Genomic DNA, 23348 nt, shown 5'->3' with positions numbered 1-23348 from the left:
TACTTTTTGATGGCACGTGACCCAGTTTCGAACTTGACCTAGATATCATCATGATGAATATTCTTACCAATTTTTATGAAGATCCATTCAAAAGTATGGCCTCTAAAGAGGTCACAAGGTTTTTCTATTTTTAGACCTACTGACCTAGTTTTTGACCGCACGTGACCCAGTTTCAAACCTGACCTAGATATCATCAAGATGAACATTCAGACCAACTTCCATACAGATCCCATGAAAAATATGGCCTTTAGAGAGGTCACAAGGTTTTTCTATTATTTGACCTACTGACCTAGTTTTTGATGGCACGTGACCTACTTTCGAACTTGACCTAGATATCATCAAGATGAACATTCTGACCAATTTTCATGAAGATCTTTTGAAATATATGACCTCTAGAGAGGTCACAAGGTTTTTCTATTTGTAGACCTACTGACCTAGATTTTGACCGCACGTGACCCAGTTTCGAACTTGACCTAGATATCATCAAGGTGAACATTCTGACCAATTTTCATAAAGACCCCATGAAAAATGTGACCTCTAAAGTGGTCACAAAGTTTTTCTATTATTTGACCTACTGACCTAGTTTTTGATGGCACGTAACCCAGTTTCGAACTTGACCTAGATATCATCAAGGTGAACATTCTGACCAATTTTCATGAAGATCTTGTGAAATATATGGCCTCTAGAGAGGTCACAAGGTTTTTTCTATTTTTAGACCTACTGACCTAGTTTTTTGACCGCACGTGACCCAGTTTCGAACTTGACCTAGAATATCAACAAGGTGAACATTCTGACCAATTTTCATAAAGACCCCATGAAAAATGTGACCTCTAGAGTGGTCACAAGGTTTTTCTATTATTTGACCTACTGACCTAGTTTTTGATGGCACTTAACCCAGTTTCGAACTTGACCTAGATATCATCAAGGTGAAAGGTCTGACCAATTTTCATGAAGATCTTTTGAAATATATGGCCTCTAGAGAGGTCACAAGGTTTTTCTATTTTTAGACCTACTGACCTAGTTTTTGACCGCTAGTGACCCAGTTTCGAACTTGACCTAGATATCATCAAGGTGAACATCCTGACCAATTTTCATAAAGACTCCATGAAAAATGTGACCTCTAGAGTGGTCACAAGCAAAAGTTTACGCACGGACGCACGGACGACGGACGCTGCGCGATCACAAAAGCTCACCTTGTCACTTTGTGACAGGTGAGCTAAAAAGAAGTAAACAAGCTACCCCTGATTACAGAATTTTTTCAATTTATTGGCAACAAAGGTGAACATAACCTATCTGAAGACTTACCAGGGTTATGGGGTGAGATATGGTACATTTGAGAATATATCCTGTCTGCAAGAACTGTAGATTGTCAACATTAGAACTTCCCACTTCAAAGTCTATTGTCTTTTCTTTCCAACATAAACTGTCTCTCATGATAGTAGCTGTAATAATACAACAAGACTGTTAACTGGTTCCCCCATAACCCTTATCATGCTGGACACCACTGATTCTGCCTTTGCAACCAGTTTAGATCATGATCAGCCTGCATATCTGTGCAGTCTGATCATGATCTGCACTGTTCGCCATTCAGTCAGTATATTTTTGGTAATCACCCCTTTTAAAGGTTAATGGTGCTGTCCAAACTGAAAGACAGACAAGTTCGTTATAGAAATTAAGCAGGGTAAGGGTTAATTATCAATATAGCAACAAAAAGTAGTGGTCTTAGTGGTAGTGACACCCATTTTTCAATTTGGACAGTAACATTGACTGTTAAAAGGGGTGCTTAACAAAAATATACAGACTGAGCCATGAATCGTGCAGATCTTGATCATACTGCATGGATGTGCAGGCTGATCATGATATACATTGGTCGCAAAGGCAGAATCAATCTTGTCCTGCATGATAAGGGTTAATTAAACAACACGTTTGTTTGTTAATACATATACAACATACGACAACCTTCTGTTCGATCTATCTTATCCATAACAGGTTTTTTCATGAACTGCAGCTTTATGTTAGAAGATCCAGAAAGAAATCATACATCTTTCTAATGGTCTACAAAGGTGGTAGTAGGATTTTTTGAACTTTTAAACGTGTTTAATAATGTTGACTTTATGACCAAAACTATATTTTTCCCATTGTAAAAATCTATCCAAAACACAATTTGGAAAAAAAAATGTTACAAATTTTTTGTGTGGAAATACTATTTTTCTGCTAAGATATCCTGAAAGCTTTCTAACAATCCTTTCAAAACTAAAATTTTTAAGACTTTTATACTATGTATAATCAGAAAATGAAAGTAAAGTTCCATACCTTTGTATTTTCCAGGTAAAACATTATCAAAGGTGAATGTTGCTGTATTCTGAGAAGTCTGTGTCTGTGAAGTGTAATTTTTATAGTAAACAAATTAGTCCCCTTTCTTGTTATAAGTACATACAGAATTCATCTGCACTACAGTTAGTAAACAGTACAGTAAAGTTTACTAGAATCAAGAAGTCTGATATAATGCTATCAGGGCTTCGGAAATTTGCCGGTTTGTCGGTTTTGGACCGATTTTTGACTTTTCAGACCGATTCGTGAAGTGAAAAAACGAAAAAAATCGGTCCCGTAAAAATGGAGAAAAGTATAAATTTCGGTCTGATATCTCAATACACGATCACCTGCCAAGTAGGAAATTGTTGGTCGCACCTTCAGATAATCAATAAACGTGTCAATCGGTCTGATTGTCACTTTGATAATCGGTCCGTAATTAGCGCGTGACACAATCAGTGCTCGCGCGGCACATCCTTTAATGTTAGCAGACAGCCGACTGCGGTGTATTGAACATTTTTGACTGGTTTCCTAACTTTTCTGACTGGATTCAAATCATTTCGACGGGGATCCACTTCTTTTATTTAGAATCCGACGGATGGTTTATTTCAAAAGGCTATGTTTGATCACGGTAACAAACAAATGGTCGCTGCATTTAATCAAAGAGCTATAACTGTACATTATATTTATTTATTGATTGATTTAATGAGACACGGAAAACCGATAAAAATAATTTTTATAATTACTTGATTTGAAAAAATTACATGATTCATTTGTTGGGGCTCCAGTTGAAACAAATGCAGAAAATCGTCTTTGCAACCCGACTGTACAAAAAAGAAAAAAATGGACGGGCAACCACGAATGATAAAGAAGACCGGAGTGGCACTGTTTATCAAATCGGTCTTTTAAAAAACGTTTCAAAATGAAATTTTGTTTACATCAGAAGAGAACATATAACTTTATAAAATGTAGTTGCTTATTGAAGTACAACATAAGTGAAATGAAATATCCGTGGCCAACCCGCGTGACGTTTTGGTACTATACATGCGGGAAATTCGATCTCAGCGTTCAAATAACGTACACATTCGGTCTGCGGCAGAGTATTCTTTAAATACTGAGGCTGTTTAACAGAGAATATGTGTCGTGTAACTCACTTTGACGCATTGTATTTTATAGAATTCCGTCAAAGAATGAGGAAACATCACAAAGTATCTGCCGTGTATACGGTATCGAAGTCACGTGCGTTGGCTTTTAGACTAGTTACGCACACGGTGTCAATGCCTCGTATTATCTCGGAAAAACATCGAAATTTAAACAAAGTAACGATCACACATAACACTGAATAACTGTCTTCATTGTATGGTAACGCGCGGTGACTGGTAACTCAGTTTTAATGCATGACATGCTTATTTCTTTACCCTATCACGTTTTACAAAATATGTAATATTGGGAATGCGGTGGGTGGGGAAGCGCCGATGTCAGGATTTTCGTTTCGGACCGATTGAGTTATCAAAATTTCCGGAGCCCTGAATGCTATAATTAGCCAAAATGCCAGAATATACAACCCGGGCAAAATTTGACTATGCTAACAATATAAAAATATTTACAAAACATTTTTGTTGATTTTGTAGTGTCTTGAGTCTAACCAGCACAATTTAGGCAATACTGCAACTTTTTATAGCTTCTAATGGTGAAAGAAGACCCGTAGTGACAAGGTATACTATATCCTTAAATGAACATTTTTTAAATCAAAAGTGTATTCTTTATATGTATGTTCGACTGTGTTTGAAGCTAAAAGATGTCAAACTTTGTAAATGTAAAACAAAAATTGATAGAAAGATTTCAACTCCTGAGAATCTACAGCAGGTATCTCTGTACAGGATCATGACAATTACACACCTGGGTTATTTGTTTATCCATTCTTCCTACAGCATCTAGGGAAACTTCCATTGGCCCACACTTCTCCATACACGTGATGGTACCTGTAACCTTAGCTCGGAACTGAGAGAACGTTACATCCAGGACAGGCTTGCTTGTCACTGTGACCAACTGTTCTACAGGCGCTATTGTTAAACCTGCCTTAGTTTCTGCATCTGACAGGTGAACCTACAAAAATTTAAATACAGATTTCATCTGAAACGTGAGCCCAGGCAAAATGGATGGCATATATTTCCCAATTCTGTTGATAAAAAATAAATGCAAGGTTTTGTCATATCCGAAAACTGCATCCGAAAACTGTAATTATTATACATGTATAAACACTATCTTTTAAGAGAATGTTTATTAAAACATATTCCATCGCTTTCTACTATTTCTCAAAGCAGATGATGCCCTGAGTAGCACTATTAATACTCTCCTACCCAATGCTGATAGTCCTTAAAAATCAATAAAATTAAAAAACTTCCAGTAAACCAGAGGGAGTTGTTGCAGGCTAAAAATATTAAGATATGGAAGATGTGAATGCACATTATATATGTTAAAATTGACATGTTAATTTAAATGAATAACAGTTTATTCACGATTCACTCACAAAAGTCCCACAGTGATCTAAGTTTGTTCATCTCCATTCGGCCTAAATTTTTGGGACTTTTTGAAAATTTCCTTTTAATTTTCTTCAGTCTTACACAACAAAAATTCAGTGCCATCAAGGCCAAATATTGTCCTCCCCAAATCACTTGAGTATTACAACTGCTGCCCTATCAACAGCTACCAGTCCAGTGATTCTGCATCAGTTTCTGTTTGTTTCATTTTTTCCCCCAAATTCATAATTTATGCAACATTTCCCCCATTTGAAAGAACTGGTACCGTCTCCAAAATCTGGGTAAAACCCTGATTAGTAAATTAATAATTCTAAATTAAACCAAATAAACTCTCCCCTGTTCAACAGCTTAAGTGGTAGAGCACTTACTCTAACAATGTATTTTCCAGGTTTAACAGCAGTACAGAATTTCCCTTCCTCATTCGTCTCCTTGGATACAGCAGCCGACCCTTTGCCTTCTGGGAAAATAATCAACTTCCTTTTTGTGATCTGCTGAGACAGACTGTCTGGAAATTTGTCAATAGTCACTCGGCCGCAGATATTGAAGCTAAAATTAAGTAAAATGTGAATTGTGAAGTAAGATGAAAATGATTAGTTTATTTTTCTTTCACCAGAAATATTTTAAATGTGAAGATTGTTTTCTTTTCTTTACACTTGAAAAATCAAAAACACCAAGAACATGTCAATGTGATCAAAGGTCTAAGGTAAGCTTGTTTGACTGACAGGTACTGAGTATAATTTATTTGTATCTTTATGGTTGGTGAACCACTATTATAATATTACTATCAGTGAACCATATTTTTATCGTGAAAGAATCATATTTTTGACTATCAATTTTATTGTTGGTGAACCATACTATTATTTTTAGTGAACCATATTTTTTAAAATGTAAACATGAACTTACTACATAACCTCAAGGTTTAAAAAAAAATGGAACAAATAAAAAAAAACTTCAGTTTCAACAAAAAATAACATGAGGGCCAAGATAGCCCTAGGTCGCTCACCTGACAAACACACCATAACAGTGTAAACATGTTTGACCTAGTGATTTCAGGTAAACAAATATTCTGGCCAATTTTCATTAGGATTGGACCAAAAATGTGGTCTCTAGAGTTTAACCAAGTATTATCTTTGATATGACCTAGTGACCTAGTTTTTGACCCCAGATGACCCATTATCAAACTTGACCTAAATTTCATCAAGGTAATCATTCTGACCAAATTTCATGAAGATCAATTGAAAAATACAGCCTCTATCGCATACACAAGGTTTTTCTTTGATTTGACCTAGTGACCTACTTTTAACTCCAGACGATCCATATTTGAACTCGACCTAGATTTCATCAAAACAATCATTCTGACCAAATTTTATGAAGATCAATTGAAAAATACAGCTTCTATCGCATACACAAGGCTTTTCTTTGATTTGACCTAATGACCTACTTTTTTACCCAAATGACCCATATTTGAACTTGACCTAGATTTTTTCAAGGCAATCATTCTGACCAAATTTCATGAAGATCAATTGAAAAATACAGCCTCTATCGCATACACAAGGTTTTTCTTTGATTTGACCTAGTGACCTTGTTTTTGACCACAGATGACCAATTTTCGAACTGGGCCTAGATTTCATCAAGGTAATCATTCTGACCAAATTTCATGATCAGTTGAAAAATACAACCTCTATTGCATACACAAGCTAAATGTTGACAGACAGACGACAGACAGATGCTGGACATCGAGCGATCACAATAACTCACCTGAGCATTGCTCAGGTGAACTAAAAAGCTAGATAACTAGTGTATATTTTCTATTTGAAAATCAAATGATTTAAAGATAAGAAAATCTAAGAAACAGTGAACATGTGTGAGAAATGTTTACAAAAAAAAACAATGAAATTTTCTATTAACTGAGTTGCATAGATAAAGTTAATCATAAATACCAACAGACCTTGTTGGGACTATATCAGGTAACTGGGGAGTGTTTGGAGTTATTCTTATCTCCTGTTCATCAAAGAAGATATTGTCAACTTTCACGTGCAGTTTATACATGCCTGTCTTCATATTCTCTAGGTGATATACTCCATCAGGTCCGGTAGAAGTCACTGGTTTACCATTGAGTAACACTTCAGCTTTACTGATCCCTAAACCCTGTATGTATAGAATATATAGGATATATGTTTTGTTTGTGTAAGATCAGAATATCTTTCAATAAATGAACACCATGTGCAACATTTTCATGTGTGGCGTAATTCATGCAACTGTAACACTAATTTCTATACGTCAGAATATCTTGTCTCTATTGCTTCAAACCTCTGTGGTTTTTGAATAATGTTGCAAATAAATGGAAGACATTGTCACTCACAAGTTCACTTAACTTGACTGAATCAAGGACATGTCTTCACTTACCTTGACTGAATCAAGGACATCTCTTCACTTAACTTGACTGAATCAAGGACATGTCTTCACTTACCTTGACTGAATCAAGGACATGTCTTCACTTACCTTGACTGAATCAAGGACATGTCTTCACTTAACTTGACTGAATCAAGGACATGTCTTCACTTACCTTGACTGAATCAAGGACAAGTCTTCACTTAACTTGACTGAATCAAGGACATGTCTTCACTTACCTTGACTGAATCAAGGACATGTCTTCACTTACCTTGACTGAATCAAGGACATGTCTTCACTTACCTTGACTGAATCAAGGACACGTCCACTCACTGAGAATCCAGCTACTTGGAATGTTGTCTGAAACAGAGAGAAATATTTCCAGTGAAAATGCATTCCAGGAACATACATTAAAATTTCCAAAAAATGTAATCAAATGACAATTTCCATGGAAACTTTATGTTCTGTTGCAATGAAAAAGGTCTGCTGATTCAAAAGCTGACATCTGTTTTCATCAAGACTTAGTGTTTGATGAAATTTGCAGAATCAATGTTTTTTAAGATCACATACCTCCAGATTCAATGGTCCATGGGAAACTTGAAATGGTAGTTTCTCTGGCTTTACATCAAATGTTATATGCTCTCCTTTGTAAAAAGGTACCTGAAAAATTATATACTTGTATAAACAATATCTGACTGTTTGTAATGTTGTCCTTATGTACTAACATGACTAAGACAATGATGTATATCACATCCTGTCATGCATCATGATTATGACAACGACATATATATATATTTTTTTTTTGGTGGTGGTGGTGTGGGGGGGGGGGGGGGGGGGGTTATAATGTTGCATTGACACAATTATATGTCATATGGAGAATTTCCAGCTTTGATGGTGGAGGAAGACCCCAGGTGCCCCTCCGTGCATTATTTCATCACGAGTAGGCACCTTCAAAGTTGGTAGAATCACCGACCTAAGACAGCTGGATGGCTTCCTCGCATGAAGAATTCAATGCCTCCAGTGAGGCTCAAACCCAAATTGGTTAGGAGCAAGTGATTTGAAGTCAGCGGCCTTAATCACTTGGCCACGGAGGCCCCTGAAAACGACATTAGATTACATGCTGTTCACATCATGACTAAGACACTGACATGTATTATATGCTATAATGTTTATAAAAGTATGTTTTCATGATGGCTACAAGATTGCAGATCTATTACCGGGACATTGTTAAAACACATCTATTCACAATTTTACTAAACTTTTTAAATCAAATTACACATTTCAATAAATTGATGTCACTTGTTTAAAAAGAATTACCCAGCTATATCATAGCTAATGCTGACCTATTCAATACAGACCTATTAAGTAATGTGCATGCTGGTATAATACCACATAAGCAAGACTGTCGATATAAGGGCAAATTTACTATAATCATGTCACTGACATTTAATATTACAAAACTCCTTGTATAGATCGCCTGTCCGTTGTTTATGCTATATGATTGGTCTATCGTTAAACAGTAAATTTTGTTGGGCTTAAAGACCAAACTTAATTTAAAAAATAAAAAAAATTAATTTCTTAATATGTCATATAATAAAACACTCATTGAATGTCTTTACAGCCAATAGTCAAAACTAGTGACCCTTGGTTCAAATTCAATAAGTGTATAATATAGGAGTTATATACATGTACTGACCAGCAATTTTACTTACCAGAAAGTAATCTCCTGTTGCTAGGCATGGGAAAGTAAACTTCCCAGTGCTGTCTGACTTGACATGACACAGGGGGTCTAACTTCTCTGTCTTCCCAATACCTGCTACAGCTGATTTATCACAGTCCAATACATCCTAAATGTATGATATAAAATATATAATTTTATGCAAGTAATAAACAGGCAATACTCTATGACACTGTCAAGATCTGCTTTATCATCCAACATCAATATTAACAAGAGGACCATGATGGTCCTGAATCGCTCACCTGTCCCCACATGACCCAGTTTTGAACTGAGTATGACGTCGTTTTTTTCTATTATTTGACATAGTGACCTAGTATTTGAGCTCATGTGACCCAGTTTTGATCTTGACCTAGATATCGAGATAAAAATTCTGACCAAGTTTCATGAAGATCCATTGAAAAATATGGCCTCTAGAGAGGTCACAAGGTTTTTCTATTATCTGACCTAATGACCTATTTTTTGAAGACACCTGACCCAGTTTCGAACTTGACCTAGATACCATCAAGGTGAACATTCTCACCAATTTTCATGAAGATCTCATGAAAAGTACGGCCTCTAGAGAGGTCACAAGGTTTTTCTATTAATTGACCTAAGGACCTAGTTTTTAAAGGCACGTGACCCAGTTTCGAACTTGACCTAGATATCATCAAGGTGAACATTCTGACCAATTTTTTGAAGATCTCATGAAAAGTATGGCCTCTAGAGAGGTCACAAGGTTTTTCTATTTTTAGACCTAATGACCATCCACTTTCGAACTTGACCAAGATATCATCAAGGTGAACATTCTGACTAATTTTCATGAAGATCCATTGAAAAATAAGGCCTCTAGAGAGGTCACAAGGTTTTTCTATTTTTAGACCTAATGACCTAGTTTTTGACCGCATGTGACCCACTTTCGAATTTGACCTAGATATCATCAAAGTGAACATTCAGACCAACTTTCATGAAGATCCATTGAAAAATATGGCCTCTAGAGAGGTCACAAGGTTTTTCTATTTTTAGACCTAATGACCTAGTTTTGGACCGCACGTGATCCAGTTTCGAATTTGACCTAGATATCATCAAGGTGAACATTCTGACTAATTTTCAAGAAGATCCATTGAAAAATATGGCCTCTAGAGAGGTCACACAGTTTTTCTATTTTTAGATCTACTGACCTAGTTTTTGAAAGCACGTGACCCAGTTTCGAACTTGACCTAGATATCATCAAGATGAACATTCTGACTAATTTTCATGAATATCCATTTAAAAATATGGCCTCTAGGGAGGTCACAAGGTTTTTCTATTTTTAGACCTAATGACCTAGTTTTTGACCGCAGTTGACCCAGTTTCGAACATGGCCTAGATATCATCAAGATGAACATTCTCACCAATTTTCATGAAGATCCATTGAAAAATATGGCCTCTAGGGAGGTCACAAGGTTTTTCTATTTTTAGACCTAATGACCTAGTTTTGGACCGCACGTGACCCAGTTTCGAACTTGACCTAGATATCATCAAGATGAACATTCTGACCAATTTTCATGAAGATCCATTGAAAAATATGGCCTCTAGAGAGGTCACAAGGTTTTTCTATTTTTAGACCTACTGACCTAGTTTTGGAAAGCACGTGACCCAGTTTCGAACTTGATCTAGATATCATCAAGATGAACATTCAGACCAACTTTCATACAGATCCCATGAAAAATATGGCCTCTAGAGAGGTCACAAGGTTTTTCTATTATTTGACCTACTGACCTAGTTTTTGAAGACACGTGACCCAGTTTCGAACTTGACCTAGATATCATCAAGATGAACATTCTGACTAACTCCCATGAAGATCCGTTGAAAAATATGGCCTCTAGAGAGGTCACAAGGTTTTTCTATTTTTAGACCTACTGACCTAGTTTTTGACCGCAGTTGACCCAGTTTCGAACTCGACCTAGATATCATCAAGATGAACATTCTGACCAATTTTCATAAAGATCCCATGAAAAATGTGACCTCTAGAGTGGTCACAAGCAAAAGTTTATGCACAGACGCACGGACGGACGACGGACGCTGCGCGATCACAAAAGCTCACACTGTCACTTTGTGACATGTGAGCTAAAAAGGACCTCTGCTTAGAGAGCAATAACAATTAAAAAGATCCTTACAATCGACAAATTACGTATTCTTATTGTGCAATTTCAGCTTTCTCCATTTTCTACTGAAAGTCATATGCATGTTAATCTACATTTACGTCTGAAGACTGCTAAGTTGTCTAACGAGAGTACCTAACCACATGAAAATTGCCGAGTGACATTACGTGTCTACTTCCTTTATTCTGAAAAAGCTGGAACCTTTTTTAAATCTTTGTCTTGGTTGTTTCCCTTGAGAAAAAACCAAAATGGTGTCTGATGCAGTAGTACAATGTCATGACCCTTTTCAAATATCCTACTGTCAATATCTATTTTTAGTAACTGTAGAGCCAGCTGTATGTATATTAAACTGAACTGTTACAACAACATAAATTGAAAACATATAACAGGATTGCTTACTTTTTGGTTGACTATTGAAGAATACAGCAGAAAGTTCACACCCATAACTGGTTCTCCTTCACTGAACACCTTGCCCTGAAATAATAAATTCTCAGCACTTTCAAACAATTGAATCCTTGGAACAAGGCCATAAACCTGGCAATTAAAATCAGTCTAAAACCTCTAGAATTTTGTTTCTTTGCAAAATCTATGAAACAACGAATGGTCACAAGGCTCAAGAGACTCTCGTAAGATAGTTACAGGATTTCTGTTTGTGTCAAGTTCATAACCATTGGCTTACAGAATAATTCCTACTAAAATACAGTAGTAAATAAACCTTACTGTTTTCTGATTTAGTTAACTGAGTTCTTAGATTGGGAATAAGCTAGTAATACAATTATAAAATTCTTAGTTTTATGAATTATAACACAAGGACTACATTCTTGTTATTATCCTATAAGAAAGCTATCCAAAACAATATATGCCATAGAATCTGATCTGAAAGTATTGCTGATTCAAAATGGCACCACATGAAATATCCAGTGAAGTAAAAAAATGTTCCATGATGAAAAGACATGTTTGTTTCATTGAGTTTTACTTTACACCCACGCAATTCAGGGTACACAGCAACTTTTCAGCTTTAATTGGCAGGCATTATTTTAGAGAAAGGCATGTACCTTGATAAAAGTGTGACATTTCATAAGCCAAATGACAACAATTGACACATGAAGCCTAACATGAAACATTTTGACCCAAAGAATCAAAAAGAGGCTCAAACCCACTGCAGCCAGGGTAAATGGACACCAGGTTAAGTGATTTCGGGATAAGTGACAGTTAGGGCTAAGTGTTTCAGGGTTAACTTACCCTGTATAAGTAACCGCGGGTAAAGTAACTCCAGGTTAAGTGACTCAGGGTTATGTGATTAATAAGCTGGCACTTTAATCACTCAACCACAGAAGCCAAAATATAGAACACAAAAAGGGAAGGTAGACTAAATATTGGACATAATCCAAAAGACTTTTATGTTGAGGGTATAAAAGGAAACTGTTGCAAGAAGTTATTCAGGTAGAACAGTTCAGCCATACAGTGTACCAGATGTATTCTTCAGCTACACAAAACATTCTTACATTACTTACCGACACAGCATAGCCAGCTATAACCAAGCTACTGCCAGCATCAGCATTATCTGATGTAACATCAATACTTATCTCCGACTGAAATAGACAATAAATATATCACCAGTTTGTATTCAATAATTCAACTTGATACAATCAAATGCACTAGTAAGTTGCAACACAACAAATATGCATTCTGAAGTAAGAAAAACATTTATCAACATAAGATCATTAGCAACTGATTAAAAAAAATTATAGAATCAAAATATTATGCCAATAGGTAACTAAATATGCTATATTTTTCAATTCATGGTGACATAAATATTCAACAATATTTAGGGAAATTCAAATGGACATGGTAGACATCTTTTGACTTTCAGATAAAAAGGCAGAGGCACCTTCCGACTGTCCCCAGGGTTTCAGAAATCTGCAAATTTATTGGTAGCCAATTGGGCTACCAAAATTTTAATCTGGCAGCCCGAACATTTAATTTTATTTGGCAATGGCCATTTCGGTTTATTTACTATGTGCTTCTGTACTATAGTGGATGGTATGATTAAATTATTAGAGGTTTCATAATTTTAGCCATACGCACATTGTTATAAATTTTGCTCTCTTAAATAGCAATTATCAATACTCCTTTTCCTCATTTTAAAAGATAATACTACATGTTTTTAAACTGAGAAATATTATCAGGAGTACTCCTGATAGTTATTGCAACATGGCAATAAGAAAAAGGAATGCAAATCAATTTTTATAAACTTGCAAATTCCTTAGAACTTACTAACTTTGAGCTGTATGAAATGTAATTTATCTCAAAATTATTTAAAGCTGATTCTGTCTGATTCTAAACATCTGTCTGGTTTAATAAACGGACTAGAACCGCGTATATAACGTCTCTCAGTTTCTTGGCACTGTGTATTCACTTATCCGAATTATGTTTGTCCAAAATTTTGTATACTTTCTGATATTTTGCTAAATCATGGTCGATTTATTTTGCATGTTAGGCAAGTATTTAAACTGAAAAGCATAAACAATCAATGTAAGCACTAAACTGCCTCATAATCAAATATCTGTTCTTTCTGATCGCTTGATAAATATTGAGGTCAGCGAAACCGAAAGTACACTTTGGCAGGTGGCGCTAAAATGACGTAATTTTAAGACTGGTTTGCATATTGTTTTAAACAATACCAATCAGCTACTTTGATGTTATTGGAGCAGTCTAAAATCACTCGTGCACATGTTTTTGTAAACATTTGCCTGCGGGTACGATTAAATGGTTAATTGTTTGCCGATTGTGACAGTAGGTGGTAAGATAATTAAAGCCTCGGGTGTGTATCTCTTGATAAACATGGGGATTATAGACAACTATCAAAATTATATTTGAAGACTAAATTATTGATTTTTGGGCTACTCGATACAGAGTTTCAGGGTAGCCCAGCGGGCACGCTCTGAAAAAATTTAGTAGCCTGACAGAATTTTCTGGTAGCCCCCGGGCTCAGGACATGGGATTTCTGAAACCCTGGTCCCATAATTGCTCTTTCACTCTAAGTTGAGTTTACATGACATTGAATGGATTATTATTTTCTAGCCTTTGTACAATAATTAACTGCAAAATTTTACCTTTTCAAACCTAAACTGATCCTGTGTTGCTTTGATGTTGTATTTTCCTGGCATTATCTTCTTGAACTGGTAGCTGGAACATTAGTAAACAAGAACATGTGTGACACCGCTATCAGGTATTTTCAAAACTGGTTACGTCAACATAATCACAAGCCATATAAACAAAATATCAACAAGGTAACTTCCAAGGTTTGTTGGCCTATATATGTTTGGGCCCTCATATTCTTTTTATCACGTTAGCATCTCCTGCTGGAACATCAAAATTTCTTCTTTCTTTACCTATTATAGATAATTTGACAATCGTCTTCTATACTTGAGACCATGTCAACATCAAAGTGTTATTAAACTCAGTGTAATACTAAAATTATGTAATGGCTTTATATCAATCTCACAATGTCAAATGTGGTGAAAATATTTGTCAGTCTGCAAATCAGTTAAATTATAGGGGCTGATTTCTGCTATTTTGTTCTGGCATATTTAAAGGGCACAAACACGCCAGAATGAGAAATAAACACTCCGATACCACAAAAAATGTATCTGTCATATTGACAAGCTAATTTGTCACATTAGCGGGTTGGTACTCTTCAAACGCACCAAAATGCCAGAACAAAATGGCAGAAATCAGCCACCGTAGTAAAGTAGTTTTGGTAGATGCCAGTCTTACCTGCCATCCTCAGCTGTGGTCACTGTCTGTAGAACATATTTTGATCCAGATTTGTACAGACTGACTGTCACTCCAGCAGGACCTGATACCTGTCCTTTACTGATCACCTGAAATATTCATTAACACAATTCAGCTTTCAATTACATCAAACAGATAGATTTAAGATATAAATGAGCCGCACCATGAGAAAACCAACATTAGGTGCATTTGCGACCAGCATGGATCCAGACCAGCCTGTGCATTCATGCTGTTTGCTAATGGTTTCTCTAATTGCAATGGGCTCTGAAAGCGAACAGCATGGATCCTGACCAGACTGCACGGATGCGCAGGCTGGTCTGGATCAATGCTGGTCGCAAACGCACTATGTTGGTTTTCTCATGGTGCGGCTCATTAATGTATATTGGTTGTTCTATTTAGTCCAGTGTTGCATTCATGACTGTTTCAATATTGTGTTTACAATTTGGTGCAGTACTGTATTAATGACTTGTTTAGAGCATATTTTGTATCTTAGGCAACTTGTTCTAAGTCTTTTTTTATAAATATGAAATCTTCTTAGTCAAATTTGTTAATTTTGAAGGAGTGGCATTTGAAATATACTTGGTTTAAACAATATTTTATTAATGACGATTCATTTACAACATGTACATATATCAAAAGGCATACAGGATTGAGTAGGAAGCTGTAAGCTTATTTGAAACTCTCTCCTTAACTGAAATATACTTACCAACATACCTGTTTTTTTCTACAATAAATTGTGTAAAGCAAAATGTTTTGAAAGAACTTAAACCTCAGTTTATTTTGAAAATTCTTAATTTTTGTTTTGATAAGTCACAATTTCAGGTCAAAGGTAAACTTTCCAGCTTTGATTTTGGAAAAAAAAACAATAAATGCCCCATTTAGATGTTACTTCAGGCACTTGGGTAGAACCACCACAGCTGGATGGTTATCCCCCTTGACAGAATTCTATACTCCAAGCAAGGCTTTGAACCTGCAACAGTGAGGACGGGCAAGTGATTCCAAGTCAGCTCCTTCAATCAGCCATGGAGGCCCCTTTTTGGAAAGTTTGGTACACTCGACCTTCTAAATGGGTTTTTTGCAGTTTTTCATACTTCCTTTTATGCTTTATTTTTTCAACCTCAGACATACAAGTATATTTTGGCAAATTTTTGCTTTTTAATAAATACTGTATTAAGGACACATGTATTATTTCCGAGTTGATGAGTATGCATTATTTCTACAGTGCTTTTCCTATATCTATCAAATATGCCTAGGTATGGTTAGGGTGTTACATGAAAACAACATTAAGATATAACTGCCCCTATTTTTACACCCCAATAAATACAACTTTGAAATTTTGAAAGTTTTCTGACTGTGAGATCATATAGACATGCATTAACTCGAAAAAAAAAGAGTAGCTTTTATAGTAAGACTTTGTTCAATACAGTCTCTTCTTTTTTCTTTTCACTGACTTTGTAGTGTTAAATGGAAAAATAGCATGAATCTATATTCTGACAAAATCTCGGAATACCCCTTTAAAAATTACCTTGCCAACGAGAGAAAATCCTGTAAAGACAAAGTTGATATCTTCTCCCAGGCTACATTTGTCCTTTTCCCCATCAACATGCAGCTCCACACTCTCAGGCTCTGAATAGGAAATTACTTGTTAAAATATGCAACCTGTTGTGTCTTCCATCAATATATAAAAATATCTAATTTGCTGGTCATATATTCATGTAATGACCCTCCATATTAGACTTTTTTCTTTTGAATCTATTAAACACTCTTTACAGATATATAATTTTGAGCCCTTGACACTTGGACAAAATAAGAGTTAGGACAAGCTAATATTGTTAAACTTGGAATAAATCATGAGTGGGAGTTATGACAGGTTCACACTGTTAAACACAGACAAAATGGAAATAAGATTATATTTGGACAAAATTAGAACTAGGATAGGTTAACAAGTCAACTCTGAACTCCATGTGTGACCTTGACATTCTAGCATAATGCTGAAGTACCAACACTGCCATTTCTTGGAAAAATATAATGTCACAATGAAGTAATCTTCACAGTTAAGTATAGACAGATTTCTCCTATCAGGTATTTCAAAATAAATTTCTACTGCATAATTAACTCGGTAGACAATGTTTCTACATAACTTACAGTGAACACAAGTGATTTATAACTGAATATTGTCTTGTACTTAATGGATCGCACTGCCTTTTACTTTTTTATTGATAATTTCTAGCAAATGAATTCGTAACATCAAGACAAAAATCGTGAGCTAGCCTATGCCCCTTTAAACAAATCGACCTGTTTATTGAGACAAACACACAAGAACAAGAAATCTCAATATAAAAACCAAGGCTGATATCTTACCAAATGTCCATCCCTGTGGTGGTTCAACTTTGAGGATAAAATCCCCCTTGTCATATAGAGGTATCAGGTAGTAGCCAGTGTTGGGAGCACAATCTGTCTGGTATTTGATGCTCCAATGTGGCGTATACAACTTTACCTGTAAAATGGATTTTTTTGTTCATATGAGCGACAGGTACATCTATATGCCTGTAAGACATCAACACAACACTATCTTCACTGATGGTTAAAAATGGGAGTAAAATATGCAAAAAATACAATACAAATTGCAGAAAGTATTAAGTGAAGGAGGTAAATCCATCAAAAATCAGTTAAACAGAACAAAATACCTTTTATTCTGTAGATCAACATTTTGCAGCAAGTACATTGTATCAAGAAAAAAAAAAAGAGTAGCAAATGTAAAAATATCACAGGCACTCAGACCTGTTACAGGTACCAAACTTATCAGCATAAAATATGCGGAATATAATTTTTAACATCTTTAGCATCTTTAAAAGAGAGTTTGAAGAATAAGCTGCTCAAGAATCAAGCTTTATGGTAACGCAAGTATATTTTCACACTAAGTGGTGGATTTTAAAACTTTCGCTGGAAGCTAGAAAGGAGCCCCTAGTGGAGCAGAAGTTTTCTTCGCAGTGAATACAAAACTTCATTCAACTGCTGAAAATTATTAAACACTCAAGATCATGCAAGAAAGGTTTCCAGTTAGTTGAAAAATTATGATATTCTTTAAAAAGATAAATTGGAAAATACTATCATTAATAATCTTACAGCCAGTACAAGGACAAAGGTAATAGGAATGATGTCACCATGGCACCGTCTTTGCGTACAATTTGCAAAGAATGATATTTGCTGTATGGTATCATATGAAGACTCTAAATGTAAGCTGTTTCAAGTAAGTAAGTTCTTGCGAATTTTTACTTTCTTTTGAGTATTAATTAGTCTCTTTGTAATACCTTTTTGAAAGTTAAACCTGATTTCTTTGAGGCTATGCCTTATTTCATATTACGATTTCACAAGGAACAGAACCAGAACCAGAAACCGACGAGGTTTAGTTCAAATAATTTGACCATCAGATTGTTTTATATTTGTGATCGGCAAACTAACCGTCAAAACTTCAAAGGACCAAAATAAAGGAGGATAAATCACAGTACAACATCATGTAAAGTTATTGGTTTTATCATGTTTATCGCTTGCGCAAATTGCAGTGTAGTCACTCGGTGAATGGTAAATTGTGTACAGTACATACATATGTTTGTATCATCAAAAACTCATAATTTTTTAAATCATTTGGTAACTTGTATATAAATCAATGAGGAATCTGATCCCCTTTTGATACACGTAAGATTTATTTGAATTTATCTCGTATTTGCAACAAAATCAGCATTTCAACCTATATCTGCTGCGCCGACAATTTCCAGGGTTTTTTCTAGCTAATTTGGGAACATAGCCTATACCCCCAAAATTGGGAATTTTGACGCGTAAATGTTCTAAATTGGGAAATATTTAGTCCTATAGGATATAGTAAGGATGTGTTTAAGCACTTTCTCATACACTTGTTTCACTTTGTACAACCCCTTTAACATACTTCCAGTACAAAATTGTCCATAATTTGGTCAATGTTAGTGCAATTTTGATGATTTTTTTTTCAGACTGTAGATTGGGAATTTTTGCACTCATTTTGGGAAAAAAACATACTTTTTGGCATTGGGAATATAGCCGAATAACGGCTATAAAAACGGCTGAAAAAAAACCCTGATTTCATCTGAAATTTCCTCCACTAGTTTGGTCTTTCCAGTGTTTGATGCGAGTGGAGATATTGTCCATAACGTACAAGAAAAAAAACTCAATATTTCCTAGGATCACATCAAGTTTGTTAGACTACGACGAGGTTTTTTCATCACGAAAGCTAAAGAAACAGAGAACGGGAGGTGGGCAATATCTGGCCTATGTTAATTGAAAGTTGGCATCTTTTTACAGAGAAAAATAGATGTACAATGACAAAATTTAGAACACGTAGGACAAACTACTCTCCTGACAGTCCTGTCAACAAAGTTGTTATTTTGTATCGATATTTTACCTCTACTAGGGAAAAGTTTATGTCTACGTCTGACTTGACAAACCCTCCACAACCTAGAACACCATCAGCTTGCACAGTAGCTGTATTTAACAGTAAAATAAGCGTAAAATGTAGAAATATATTCATTTTGATGGGAAAAAATCCAAGCCGGTAGTGGTCGGAAAGTGGTCTCAGTAAAGCGTTCAGGCTGATCACTACCAAATAGAATGTAAGCCTCCGCAGGTCTAGTCACAAGTAGTCCAAATATAAATAGTACTAATCTTTTTTCCTTTCCTAGTGCATTTTCTCGGCAGCAACGTGCTTACTTTTACCCTACCGCGTTTCAGTATGTATCACTTTGCATTCTATGAATTCGGTTGTTCCTATCGCATGCTAGATAAAAATGGGCGGCGTAAGATTTAATGTCACGAACGAGATATTGAAAGGAAGCGAAAAGTAGTAATTTCAGCGGAGTTGTATTTAACGAACTGTAGTTTTCTTATATAAAGTTAACACCCCCTTTTCTTTTTGTTTTTCTAAAAGTAGCGATCTAGTTCTGTATTTGTGGGAATATATGGCTCTGAAAATCTGATAGCTAGAAATGTCGAAAACCACCGTTATGCAGTGGAGTGGATTTTATATGAAATAAAAGAAAGCTGGATTTAGTGGTGTTTTCAGCTATAAGGCGGCACTACATGTTCTTTTCTGAAACCCCACGAAAATGAATGGAAATGCCTTAATCTATTCTTTATGATGTTAAACCGGTAACATAAAGGCTGAAAACGCTTCAATTTCTTGTGTTTTTGGAATTTTAGATCGAATTTTCGACCAGGTGGCACTATTTTGGTTCGTTTTAGGAACTAGTAAAATGTCTTCTCTCGCATTTTAGGCACTTCAGTTGTCTAAATAATATTGAAATTAGGCATGTTTCTGAATGGAAAATTGGCAAACATCGTAACGATATTAATGGAGGTTAAATGTAAATTCACGAATAAGGTAAAAATAATTGAATATTGGCTTGCACAGGGCTAACTTTAGCATATTTTTGGGATGGGGGTGACCTGTAATGAATTGTCATTTCTCTAGATTTTCTCAATATTTGCACCAAAACAACTGCAGAATCATTTGTGAAATAGGCGCGTACCTGAGAAATGAATGCAAAATTCATGGAAAAAAATCAAACAAATATTTCTCTGATAGGGTGATCACTACCAAATAGAATGTAAGCCTCAGCAGGTCTTGAATCACAATCGTAGTCCAGACTATAAATAGTTACTAATCTTTTTTCCTTTCCTAGTGCATTTTCTCGGCAGCAACGTGCTTCCTTTTTACCCTACCGCGTTCCAGTATGTATCACTTTGCATTCTCAATGAAAATCGGGCATGTTCCTATCGCATGCTAGTAAAAATGGCGGCGTAAGAATTTAATGTCACGAAAAGAGACATTGAAAAAGAAGCGAAAAGTAGTAATTTCAGCGGGTTGTATTTAACGAACTGTAGTTTTCTTATATAAAAGTTAAAACCACTTTTTCTTTTTGTTTTTTAAAGTAGCGATCTAGTTCTTTATGGGAATATAAGTTCTGGAAAATCTGATATGTAGAAATGTCGAAAAACACCCGTTATGAAGTGACGATGGATTTTATATGAATGAAATAAAGAACAGCTGGATTAGTGGTGTTCAGGCTAAAGGGCAATACATGTATTTTATGAAACCCTCGAAAAAAGAATGGAAATGGCCATTAATTATTCAGTATGATGGTTAAAACGGTAACAAATGGCTGAAAACGCTTCAATTTCTTGTTGTTTTTTGGAATTAGGATCGGAATTTCGACCAGGTGGCACTTTTTGGTTCGTTTTAGACTAGTAAATGTCTTCTCTCGCATTTTTTTTAGCACTTCAGTTGTCTAAATAATATTGAAATTAGCATGTTTTGACATGAATTGGACAAACATCGTACGATTAAATGGATGTTAAATGTAAATTCCACGAATAAGGTAAAATTAAATTGAAATATTGCTTGCACAGGGCTAAATTTTGCCTTTATTTTTGGGGTGGATGGCGGGGTGACCTGTAAGGAATGTCATTTCTCTATTTTTCTCAATATTTTGCACCAAAACAAAGATAGATCATGTGAAATAGGCCGTACCTTGAGTAAGAATGAATGCAAATATTCATGGAAAAAATCACAAAATATTTATCTTATAGGCGGATCACACCAAATAGAAGGTAAGCCTCCGCAGGTCTAGTCACAAAGTAGTCAAATTAAATAGTACTAATCTTTGTCCTTTCCTAGTGATTTTCTCGCAGCACACGTGCTTAATTGTACCCTACCGCGTTTCAGTATTGTATCACTTGCATTCTAATGAAATTCGGCATGTTCCTATCGCATGCCTAGATAAAAATGGCGGCGTTAAGAATTTAATGTCACGAAAGAGAAATGAAGAAGCGAAAAGTAGTAATTTCAGCGGGTGGTATTTTTACGAAACTGTTGTTTTCTTATATTAAAATGTTAACACCCCCTTTTCTTTTGTTTTTCTAATGTAGCGATCTAGGTCTTTATGGGAAGATAAGTCTCTGAAATCTGATATGCTAGAAAATGTCGATACAACGTTCAACATTCCATTCCATGAATGTGAGTGGAGTTTATATGAAATAAAGAACAGCTGGATTTAGTGGTGTTCAGCCTATACAGGGGCAATACATGTTTTATCTGAAACCTCCTCGAAAATGAAGGGAAAAGCCATAATCTATTTCTTTAAGATGGTTAAAAAGGTAACAAAATGGACTGGAGGGAAAACGCTTCAATTTCTTATGTTTTTGGAATTTAGATCGAAAATTTTCGACCATCGGTGGCACTATTTTGGTTCGTTATAGGACCTATTAAAGTCTTCTCTCGCATTTTAGCACTTCAGTTGTCTAAATAATATTGAGAATTAGCATGTTTCTGAATGGTGAAAATGACAAAAACATCGTAACGATTAAATGGATGTTAAATGTAAATTCCACGAATAAGGTAAAATTAATTGAATTATTGCTGCACAGGGCCTAAATTTTGCATATTTTTGGGATGGGGGTGACCTGTAATGAATTGTCATTTCTTCTTTATTTTTCTCAATATTTTGCACCAAAACAATGCTGAATATTGAGAAATAGGCCGTTACCTTGAGATGAAATGCAAATTCATGGAAAAATCAAAACAAAATATTTCTTCTTAAAGGCTGATCACTACCAAATAGAATGTAAAGCCTCGCAGCAGGTCTAGTCACAAGTAGTTCCAAATATAAATAGTACTAATCTTGTTTTCCTTTCCTAGTGCATTTTCTCGGCAGCAACGTGCTAACTTTTACCTACCGCGTTTCAGTATGTATCACTTTGCAAAATTTTCTAATGAAATCGGCATGTTTCCTATCGATGTAGATAAAAATGGCGGCGTAAGAATTTTAATGTCACGAAAAGAGAAAATTGAAAGAAGCGAAAAGTAGTAAATTTCAGGGGGTTGATATTTTAACGAACTGTAGTTTTCTTATATAAAAGTTAACACCCCTTATCTTTTGGTTTTTCTAAAGTAGCGATCTAGTTCTTTATGCGGAAATTAAGTCTCTGAAATCTGATATGCCTAGAAAATGTCGAAACACCGGTTATGAAAAGTGAGGGCGATTTTATATGAAATTAGAACAGCTGGATTTAGTGGTGTTCAGGCCATTATAAGGGTGCCATATACATGTGATTTCTGAAACCTCGAAAATGAATGAATGCCATTAATCTATTCTTTATGATGTTAATAACGGTAACAAATGGCCTGAAAACGCTTCAATATTTCTTGTGTTTTTGGAATTTAGATCGATTTTCGACCAGGTGGCACTTATTTTGGTTCGTTTTAGGACTCTAGTAAAGTCTTCTCTCGCATTTTAGCACTTCAGTTGTCTAAATAATATGGAAATTAGCATGCTTCTGATGAAATGACAAAAATCGTACGATTAAATGGATGTTAAATGTATAATTCCACGAATAAGGTAAATTAATTGAAATATTGCTTGC

At 35.4% G+C, this 23348-nt stretch overlaps 1 protein-coding gene across 1 annotated transcript in view; it reads right to left on the bottom strand.

Annotated features, from left to right (window-relative positions):
* LOC128546275 (nodal modulator 2-like) overlaps nt 1-23348 on the bottom strand; it is a 28526-nt gene that overhangs the window by 3227 nt on the left and 1951 nt on the right. Inside the window, exons 2-16 of the mRNA XM_053516648.1 lie at nt 19333-19526; nt 17259-17394; nt 16423-16523; nt 14880-14986; nt 14216-14288; nt 12614-12691; nt 11499-11573; nt 8954-9088; nt 7812-7901; nt 7545-7601; nt 6799-6998; nt 5219-5396; nt 4210-4416; nt 2314-2377; nt 1306-1442 (exon numbers count right to left, since the gene is read on the bottom strand). Coding sequence (XP_053372623.1) covers nt 1306-1442; nt 2314-2377; nt 4210-4416; nt 5219-5396; nt 6799-6998; nt 7545-7601; nt 7812-7901; nt 8954-9088; nt 11499-11573; nt 12614-12691; nt 14216-14288; nt 14880-14986; nt 16423-16523; nt 17259-17394; nt 19333-19526 — 1832 coding nt within the window. The remainder of the gene's footprint in view (nt 1-1305; nt 1443-2313; nt 2378-4209; nt 4417-5218; nt 5397-6798; nt 6999-7544; nt 7602-7811; nt 7902-8953; nt 9089-11498; nt 11574-12613; nt 12692-14215; nt 14289-14879; nt 14987-16422; nt 16524-17258; nt 17395-19332; nt 19527-23348) is intronic.

Source organism: Mercenaria mercenaria, chromosome 10 (assembly GCF_021730395.1).
Source record: "Mercenaria mercenaria strain notata chromosome 10, MADL_Memer_1, whole genome shotgun sequence".
NCBI lineage: Eukaryota > Metazoa > Mollusca > Bivalvia > Venerida > Veneridae > Mercenaria > Mercenaria mercenaria.
Note: the sequence above shows the minus strand (reverse complement) of the source record. Positions and strands in the feature narration are given on the sequence as shown.